The 9,433-nt window shown below is 47.8% G+C and overlaps 1 protein-coding gene and 1 long non-coding RNA gene across 2 annotated transcripts; one reads left to right on the top strand and one right to left on the bottom strand.

Annotated features, from left to right (window-relative positions):
* Positions 1-581: 581 nt before the first annotated feature.
* On the bottom strand, positions 582-6,192 carry FOXG1 (forkhead box G1). Its single transcript, XM_032242649.1, has 2 exons — positions 5,923-6,192; positions 582-4,624 (listed from the first exon to the last, which is right to left on the bottom strand). Exon 2 carries the CDS (start codon positions 2,983-2,985, stop codon positions 1,510-1,512), a length of 1,476 nt encoding a protein of 491 aa, XP_032098540.1. The 5' UTR covers positions 2,986-4,624; positions 5,923-6,192; the 3' UTR covers positions 582-1,509.
* Positions 5,846-8,844, top strand: LOC116526327. Its single transcript, XR_004258095.1, has 2 exons — positions 5,846-5,969; positions 7,866-8,844. It is a non-coding gene; the product is annotated as an uncharacterized LOC116526327 (long non-coding RNA).
* Positions 8,845-9,433: the final 589 nt, after the last annotated feature.

The raw sequence follows: 9,433 nt of genomic DNA on the forward strand, positions 1-9,433 counted from the left end.
TTATTAGAACTCTTTCATTGTGGGTAAACAGCCACAAAAATAAATGCTGACTTCGAAAGTATAAATACAAATATTTAAACAAAAATGTTTGCAGCATTCATAGCGCAAATTGTACCTGAACTGAAGGGCTCTGTGTGTCTATATATATTACATATGTGTGCATTATATTCACTTCTATCTAACCATATACATATATTTATTTATAATTTGCCAAGCTCTATTAACAATATACCTGAAACAAAATATATAAAAAGCATTCTATTAACTGATTTGAAAATAAACACAGGGTAAACAACTATGCACATAAAAATTAAATTATATCTTTTTGCTGTATATCCACAGAAACTTACAGGTATCAGCTGAAAAGCCTATACTTTGTTTAAAGCTAGTGTTTAAATAGGCTGCTCCTTGTAAAATTTATTCACAAAGGGAAAAATACCATTTTCATTTTTAGAGTCAGTTCAAATTAAAGGAGCAGTTTAAATTTTAGTTTGGCTGAAAAAGCCTTTGAATTCCCTATAACTTGATAGGTCTTTAAAAAATTAGCTCTACTTAATAAAAGAGACAAAAGTATCAAGATATATATGAATTTAGCCTATTTTTTATTTCTGTGTGTTCATAGTAAACATTTTTGTAAGTGACAAACACGGGCATATGACCACAGTATCACAATCAAGAAATTTTAAGACAACATTAACAATCACTCAAATTTATGCGGCATTTGCGCAACACAGGTTACATATTTGCAAGGTTTACCTATAAGTACAATAGGTATTAACATTTCACTACATTTAGAAAAAATAAAAGTGACCTGTTAGTGACCACATACATCAAAATATACACAACACAAACTGAAGGCAATCGTTAATTTTGTCCCCTTCTGATTCAATTGAATGGGCAGTGTTGCCAACTGAAACAACTTTCCTTTTTGTTTGTTTTAATACTTAGTATACCAAGTGCATTTTCTAGAACCCAATCTTTGGTCTAAAAGTAAACAAAAGAAAAAAAAAAAAAAAACAGTTCTTTAAAGAAAAGGACAAAACAGTAAATGGCCAAAATAATTTCTTGGGCACCTTTACTACGAATGCTTCTTAAATACAAATTACAGTTTAACATTTTAAAACTCTCCCCATAATTTAGGTTGTTATCAAGGTCTGCGTCCACCATATAAATCCATGATAACTTATAATACTGCACACATGGAAATCTGGCGGCTCTTAGAGATAGACTTGTCAGGTTTGAATGAAATGGCAAAGCAGTCACTATTTAGATACATATTCTACTATAATTTTGACTTCCAAACCTTATATTCTACAATGTATTCTCTCCACATTGCACCTCGCTGACACTCCACACCTTGTTAGAATAATAAACAACCCTAGAGACTGAACAAACGTACAGAAATGGGAGGGGGGGGCTTAATAAAAAATACCTGGACTTATTTTTTTAATTATCATTTACAATGCAAATGTGTGTAAAACGTTCACTTACAGTCTGGTCCCAGGGATGTTAATGTATTAAAGGGTTGGAAGAAGACCCCTGATTTTGATGTGTGAAATAATCAGACAGTCCCCCGGACAGTCCCGTCGTAAAACTTGGCAAAGAGGGTCTTAAAGACTCACAAGGCAGGGTCGAGGGGGCCTGCGGCGACGTGGAGGAGGACGCGGCCCTGGCGCTCATGGACGTGCTGCTCTGCGAAGTCATTGACGGGTGCGGGACGTGGGGGAAAAAGTAACTGGTCTGGCCCGCGAGCAGGTTGACGGAGCAGGGGTTGAGGGAGTAGGTCCCGGAGCAGGGCACCGACAGGCCGCAGGGCACGGAGGCGGCGAGCGCGGCGGCCGTGAGGTGGTGCGTGGCGTACGGGATCTCCCCGTTGACCAGCCGGTCCACGCTCAGGCCGTTGGCCGTGGAGAAGGAATGGTTGTTGCCCAGCGAGTTCTGAGTCAACACGGAGCTGTAGGGCATGGGGTGGCTGGGGTAGGCCGACGTGGTGCCGTTGTAACTCAAAGTGCTGCTGGCGCGGGGGTGGTGCAGGGACAGGAAGGGCGACATGGGCCAGTAGAGGGAGCCGGCGCGGTCCATGAAGGTGAGGCCGGTGGAGGTGAGGCGCGCCCCGCGCTTGAAGGCCAGCTTGGCCCGCGACGTGGTGGAGCGGCGCCGCAGCTTGCCCGTGGTGCCGCCGATGAACACGTCGTCGCTCGACGGGTCCAGCATCCAGTAGTTGCCCTTGCCCGGGTCGTCGTAGTGGCGCGGCACCTTCACGAAGCACTTGTTGAGGGACAGGTTGTGGCGGATGGAGTTCTGCCAGCCCTGCTTGTTCTCGCGGTAGTAGGGGAAGTTCTTCATGATGAACTCGTAGATGCCGTTGAGCGTGAGCCGCTTCTCGGGGCTCTGCCGGATGGCCATCATGATGAGAGCGTTGTAGCTGAACGGCGGCTTCTCGTACTTGCCGTTCTTCTTCTCGCCCTCCTTGCCCCCCTCCCCGTCCTTGCCGCCCTCGCCCGCCCCCTTCTTCTCCTCCCCCCCGGCGCCGGCACCCTTCTCCTTCTCGTCCGGCCCGACGGGCGCCAGCTCCCCGGGCCCGCCGCCCGGCTCGCCCTTGCCGCCCAGCCCGTCCGCTTTGGCCCCGTCCAGGGCGGCGGTCGGCGGCGGCGGCGGCGGCGGCGGCGGGAGCAGCAGCTGCTGGGGACCCTTGTCGTCGTCGGCGGCCGGGGCGCCCCGCGCCTGAGGGGGCTGCGGTGCCGGGGGCGGCGGCGGCGGCGGCGGCTGCTGCTGCTGCGGCGGCGGCGGAGGTTGCGGGGCGGGCGGCGGCGGGTGGTGGTGATGGTGGTGGTGGTGGTGGTGGTGCTGGGGGTGGTGGCTGTTGTGGTGGCCGTGGCTCGCGTGGTGGTTGTCGTTCTGGACCGCCTCGGGCACCAGGCTGTTGATGCTGAACGAGGACTTGGGGATCATTTTCACCTCTTTCCTATCTCCCATGTCCAGCATCACCCAGTCGTCGGGGGGAAACGGCGGCGGCGGCGCGGGAGCGGGACAGCGGCGCGGCGGGCGGCGGCGACCGGTGGGTGCCGAGCGGGGCGCGGGGGGCGCGGGCGGCAGCGGCGGCACTGAGCGCTCCGGAAGCAGCGCAGTTGGACCGCAGGCTCGGGCGCTGGCAAGTCATGTAGCAAAAGCAGCAACCACCCCTCAGGAATTAGAAAAAAAAAAAAAAAAAAAAAAAAGGAAAAGAAAAAAAGAAAGAAAGAAAAAAGAAACAACCACCGCCCCGGGGGTGAAGCTCCCTCGCTCCCAACTGTACTTCTTGGTCTCCCCCCCACCCCCCGCTCCCCCCCCCTGCTGCTTCCTCCTCCTCCTCCTCTCGCAGCAGCAGTCACAGCAGCAGCAGCAGCAGCCCAAAGGGGGGGAGAGCCGGGCGGCGGGCGGGCGCGTCCCGGAGCGGCCGCGGCGAGGCTGGGGAGACAGCGATCGAGGCGGCTATAGCCACAATTAATTTTCCGAGCTACAGGCGCACACTAGGGCTGTAAAAAAATTTTTGGTTTAACCTTTCCTACCGCTGGGCCAATCAGAGCCGGCGGCGTGCGGGAGCGTCTCTTTCGCCGTCGACCAATCGGAGGGGCCGGGCCCACCCACCCCCGCCCCGCCCGCCGGCTGCCGCCCCCTCGGGCGCTCGCCTCCCCCTCTCCGCGGGCCTCGGACCCCGCGGCCGCGCGGAGCCGCGTAGGGATACGCCGGCAGGAGCACGCGGTGCCGCAGCCCTTCCCTGCGCCCCTGCGCCCCTGCGCCCCCGCCACCCCCTCCACCCCGCCGGCTCCGCTCCACCGAAATCCCCCTCCTAGGGCCAATAGCTCACATTTCCGGCTTCCTCCTCATTGTACTGGGTCATTTTCGTTTCAGCGTCAATATTTGTCCTTAGTGATTAAAGTTTGTATCCAATTTTATTTTTGAAAGCGGGGGTGGTGGTGGCGGCAGTGGGAAGAGTGGGAGTGCAGGGACAGGATGCAAGGAGAGGGCAGGAAATGGAGGAGGTAGAGAGGAGAGGCACTACTTTTCCGAGTCGGCCCTGCAGGCCCGGGTCTGGCATTTCTGAGCCCTTAGGAAAATTGTGCCCTTTGTAGGTAATATTCTGGCGCAGCTTTGGATAAGAAGGGATTCGGGGCCCACCGCTGGCTCGTGTGTGTGGGGGGGCTGTCCTTTACCTCGGGGGAGGAGAGTGTGGGAGAGCTTTCGGAGCAATGGGATGAGGAGGAGGAAGTCGGCAGAGGAGCGCGGGGCCAAACAGGGGTTACTTACTCGATTCCTGAGGCCTGGGCGGCGGCGAGCTCCGCTCTCCGGCGCCGCGGGGAAGCCGGGCCTGGGGCTCCCGGTGCTGCTGAGGCGGGCGGGGGCCGCTCAGTAGTGGGCGCCTCTGATGGCCTTCCGAAATGAGAGGTGCCCAGAGAGAAAACAGTACCAAACAATCTCGAAATAAATCAGGTAACACATGCTATATACGTGTGTCTCTTCCTTTCCCTTCTCTCCTGCTCCAGAACGTCGCTCACGCGCGGGGTGACTCGATGTCGTTTTCTCCTTGCTGCTCCAGTCTCAGCTTCTAATTCAAATTGGAAGCGGGTAGCTGCTAGCGATCACCCTGGAAATATTTTCGTTTTGCTTGTTGACAATGGAGGGAAAATAAGGGTGGGCGTCTTATTTCTTTCCGGGGTTGTTTTTTTTTTTTTTTTTTTTTTTTTAAGCTTTCCTATTTTCACTCTTTTTTTCTTTCAGTTTCTCAAATGCTTTTATTTTGTGCGGGCCTCATTCCTGAAATAACAGTATACTGAAGCCAGCGCTTGCCCACCCTGAGTGCTGCTGGAAAGCACCAGGGAGCCTTGGGAACGCCGATCCCACAGTCTCAGCTTCTTGGGCTTTGGAACTGGGAAGGTTCGGTTGAAGGTTGAAGTGAATGGGGAAATTGCGAATCGGGGGCTTTAAAAGGATCCCGTGGCCAGGGGCAGGGCTAAGGCCCAGCATTTCCCAGGGATTGGAATTTAGTGGGGAGCACATTGATCAAAGGCTGTTTCATCCCACTTGGGCACGAACCATACCACATTTTACGGAGGATGTAGCCCCAGAGAAGAGGGAGGTGGAGAAGAAGCATAAATGAAAAGCACTTTTCCCTTCCTCTGTAAGGTAAATAATTATCAAACGTAAGCATTTCTTCACTTTGATAAATTCTCAGTTAAGGTATCTGGCAGATTTGGTATTTAAGCAAACGAAGGAAGGAAAATTGGTGCTTATGCTTGATATTAAAGTTAAATTGTAACATAAAGAATGCAATTGATGAATACTTAGGATAATAGGGGGTTATTCCGTCTTCCCCACCCCCAGTCTTGAGAAAGAGAGAGAAGGCGGGGGAGGAAACTTTGGAGAGAAGAATAGATAATTACAAATAGCTAGTGAATTTTAAATATACATCTATTAGGAATGCCACAAAGGGGCTTTGAATATTGGACTAACCTCAAATGTCCTTCCATTGTATGTATGTATCTTTTCCTATGTCTATATATCTTCTCACTTTAAAACAAACTGTATTTACATGTGGAAAAATTCAAGGGTTCCAACAATCAGTGCTGATAGTGACATGGCCCCAAACATTGATTTCCATCCTCTGGATTTCTCGCAGAGACGGGTAAGCTAATGGGCCTTGCCTACCGGCTGGAGAGATCTGTGGGCCTTCCCCTTCCTGCTCATTTTTCCTCCTCCCACTCTTCTCCCCTCCTCAGGCCTGTTCTTCCTACTTTTCCTCAACTCTCCTTCCTCCCTCCTCCCCTCCTTCTCCCTCCTTCCCCCTTAACTCCCCCCACCCCTTCCCCCCTCCCTTCATTCCTCTCTGTCTCCATTCCTCCACCTACTCCTCCCAATTTCTCCCCCTATAGCCCCCCTTCTCACCACCACTTATAATGGCACACAGGGCTCCCTCTGAGGTGGACAGCCCGGTACGTTTTCGTAGTCGGTCTAGCGTGAAATGATTCGGTGTAACCGGATTCTTGGGAAAGGACAGGTTACGTAAACATTTACTGATGTGGAGTAACTATACTATTTGTACTCTGATATGCAGGAAGGAAAGTGTTGATTAACACAGAAGAAAAAAAAACGAAATTAGCTGATTGCATGCTCATAAGTGCAAGCTGTCATTGAACTGCTTTTAAAATAGACACAGCTGGGTGTTTGTGTTGAAAAATTTCTTGTGTTTTTGCTAATACTGAAATAAGCATGATTTTGTATACCAAACATTTTCAGATCATTAAAATTTGTAATCTGTGCTGGTTTTAAACACAAAGAAAAGAAACAGAATCATTTCGATGTAAAATTTGCTGATATTATATTAACTCAATCAGGTCTGTACAAATTGTGCATTGTGCCTCCTAAAATCTGTTTGATCAATTTAATACACAAAGTGCCAAACGTGGGTATTGTTTGTTAACATTGGACATTTTATTCAAATCCAAGCTCAGCAGCAAACTGGAGGAGCATTCCTTCAATACAACACCAACTCTGACTGATGAATTTTTAATGTTTTAAGGTGTTTCTTAGGTCAAAGCTGAGCGTGCATTGTTTTGTAATCTTGTATAGAATTTTAGCAGGTGAAAATAAGTTTTCCTTCTGTTTACTTTCAAATAGCAAAAACTGGGGTTTGCTAATGAGCACTGTAATAATTTGATTTTACATGCCAGGAGCTCATATTAACTGGGAAAATGTTTTGCATTCAAATTAAGAATGTGTTATATAGTGTAAGGATTGCATGAATACAAGTCTCTTAAAATAGGATATTATTATAGGAATAAATAGTATATGGTTTAATATAATATTTAAAAATTTGTTCTTTTTAATGACAAAAGTTTTTTGTAATCTGGCAAGAAGTGAGTTTTAATTCATTTTAATAATTTCAATTGCACTTTATGTTGAGATAGGGTGATATATATATATATATCATATATATATGGTATATATAGGGTGATATACATATACACATATATATGTGTATATGTATATATAGCTTATTCAACAAAACACGAACTGTTTACTCAGCAGCCCCTGTTTATCTCAGCAATAGCTTTTTTAAAGAACTGCTACTAGCTGACATGGGGGGGTTCTGGACATAGTATTGTGCAAGTTGAAAGTCTCTGGATGGGGCTTTGTATATCCTACCTGTCAATTTGGGTGCAAATTGGATTTGAAGGCCTGCCTCTGTCCACCTTGGGCCTCTTCCCAAAGCACTTGAAGCCCTATCTCCAGCCCCCCTCTGTCCTTGTGATTACCTTCAGAAGACAGAGGGAATCAGTTGTCTGAGACCCGAAACAAATTCTCTATCATTCTAATTTTTTTCTCATGACCAATCTCATCTTCATCTCACACAGATATCTACAAATGTGTATGTGTACTATTAATGAATAAAAACAGAAGTCAGAGAAAATGTAATTTTCTGGTATATGTCACAGTAAACTTCTCTCTTGCTCTGTCTGCAGTCCCCCAGCTCCCCCAAAGAGGTCAGGCCCTGTAAAGACTGAGCAGTTCCAAGGGAAGAAATGCTTAGGAAATGAATTAGATTATTTCTTCTTGAGTTTTAATTAATAACCAAGGCTCCACAGCATACTTCATCCGAGTAGGGACCAGAACATTTCATTTTTCCATTTGGCAGTGTCATTTAAGTCTTCCTTAGGGCCTGTTTCCCATTTTTGGTCCATGATTTGCCTCTTTTCTTCTTGCTACCTGCTGGTTAAAAGAGGGTGGGCCCCACTTACCTGAAATCCACCCTGTCCTCCACTCCCTGGACAGGGTGTCCTTGGAGCCGCGCCCAGCACCAAACTTTCGCTAAAGCTTTCTTCCTGCAGATGCACAGAGAATTTTTGACCTTGTGACGTTTGGGAGTGAGGGGATCCTATGCAGAGTCATCAAGGTATTTACAGAGATCCTGTGGTAAGCGAGGTCTGCCCTCTCTGGAGCCAACTCGTCTGTAATATCTTTCTAACAGCAGGTAATGGTGCTAACATTTAGTGATTAGAAGTTACTCTTTAGTGTGTTGTATCCTTGTTCCATGGGTTTTGGTTACAGGTTATACGATTAGGTTTGCGAGAACAGTAGTGAACTAAACTTCTCAGTAAGAGGTCTTCACACCAGGGAAGTGTTACTTTTCTGCAGCAGCCCTGTCTCATCACTCATTAGGGAGCTGCAGGTTGTCAGCGGCTGCTCTCAGCGAGCGCGCACCCTCAATGTCCCCGGGGGCGCGCACATTTGCGAGTGTGTGTACACACACACACACACACACGGCACTAAAACTAAATTAAGAAGCCGATGATTAAGACAAGCGTCTACTAGGCCTGTCATTTCAGCATCCTTCCATCATAACATTGTGGCACCGGCAATTTTGCTTGAGAACCTCGAGTAAAAAAAAATCTATGGGAGAGCCTCGTATATGAGAGTGGGAATGTTTAGCTTGTATAAGCTAGGGAGCCACTTCAAAAGCGAGAAAGTCCAAGGTGAAGAAGAGGAGCAGGAGGAGGAAGAGGACCAGGATGAGAAGGCCTTGACAGAGACCCCTGGGACACTCCAGGAAAGTCTCTGTGAGCTGCCAGGTGTTCCAGGCTCTCTGAAGCCTAGTACATGCGCAGCCAAGAGAAAAGTCCCCGTGATCTTCAGCAAAATGTGCATGGGAGAAGCTTTGTCCCAACATCACCCAAAGAAGAACCAAGCGCGGAAAGATCCGTGGCTAAACACCACCAGAGGCCCAAGGGACCTTTAGTCTCTGGAAAAACTTCTCAGTCGAATACCCTGTACAGCGTCTTGTAAACATTGTAAACATAATGTCCACTACCCTTTCACTTGTTTCTCATTATTTGCCAGTGCCCTCCAGAGGGTAAGTGATTTGCTGAAGGACTTGAGTCCCTGATAGTGTGAGGATAGACCTGTTTCATTTTTATATCTGATCTAGTTGTGAGAAATGGTTCCACACTGGGGAAGTGCCCCTGAGAGGCCAATTCCTATTTTTCCTCTAGTTGCCAAAGGAAATGGTGCAGTCAGTCCTTTTAAGGAGACAGGGGAAGTTCAAAAAACAAACAAACAATAACAACAACAAAACAGAGTTGAACGGTGTTGGTGAACTAGAATGAAGGAGGCTAGAGCTCAGGTCCTTAGTTTTAACCCCCAGCTCTATCCCATAAGGGAGAAAGTGAGACTTGGCAAAAGCCAGCCCACAAAACAACACTACCTTGGATTGTCCATAAGTGGGGCACTGAAAGAGAAAAAGGAAAATAGCTTTATAAATATATATCAAGCTGAAAGAAAAACTTACAGGGCTAAAAATGCGGACCTCTTAAGAGTTGGAGCTCCCAACTATCCCCTAACTGTTCTTAATTAGTTGGAGCTTCAATGCGATTTCTAATAGAAGCCTCAATCTACTTCG

This window comes from Sapajus apella, unplaced genomic scaffold (assembly GCF_009761245.1).
Source record: "Sapajus apella isolate SASKATOON/1434 unplaced genomic scaffold, GSC_monkey_1.0 scaffold50, whole genome shotgun sequence".
NCBI lineage: Eukaryota > Metazoa > Chordata > Mammalia > Primates > Cebidae > Sapajus > Sapajus apella.

What these genes read in the sequence shown, in the direction of transcription:
- FOXG1 (XM_032242649.1), bottom strand. Translation starts at nt 2,985, where the DNA reads ATGCTGGACATGGGAGATAGGAAAGAGGTGAAAATGATCCCCAAGTCC.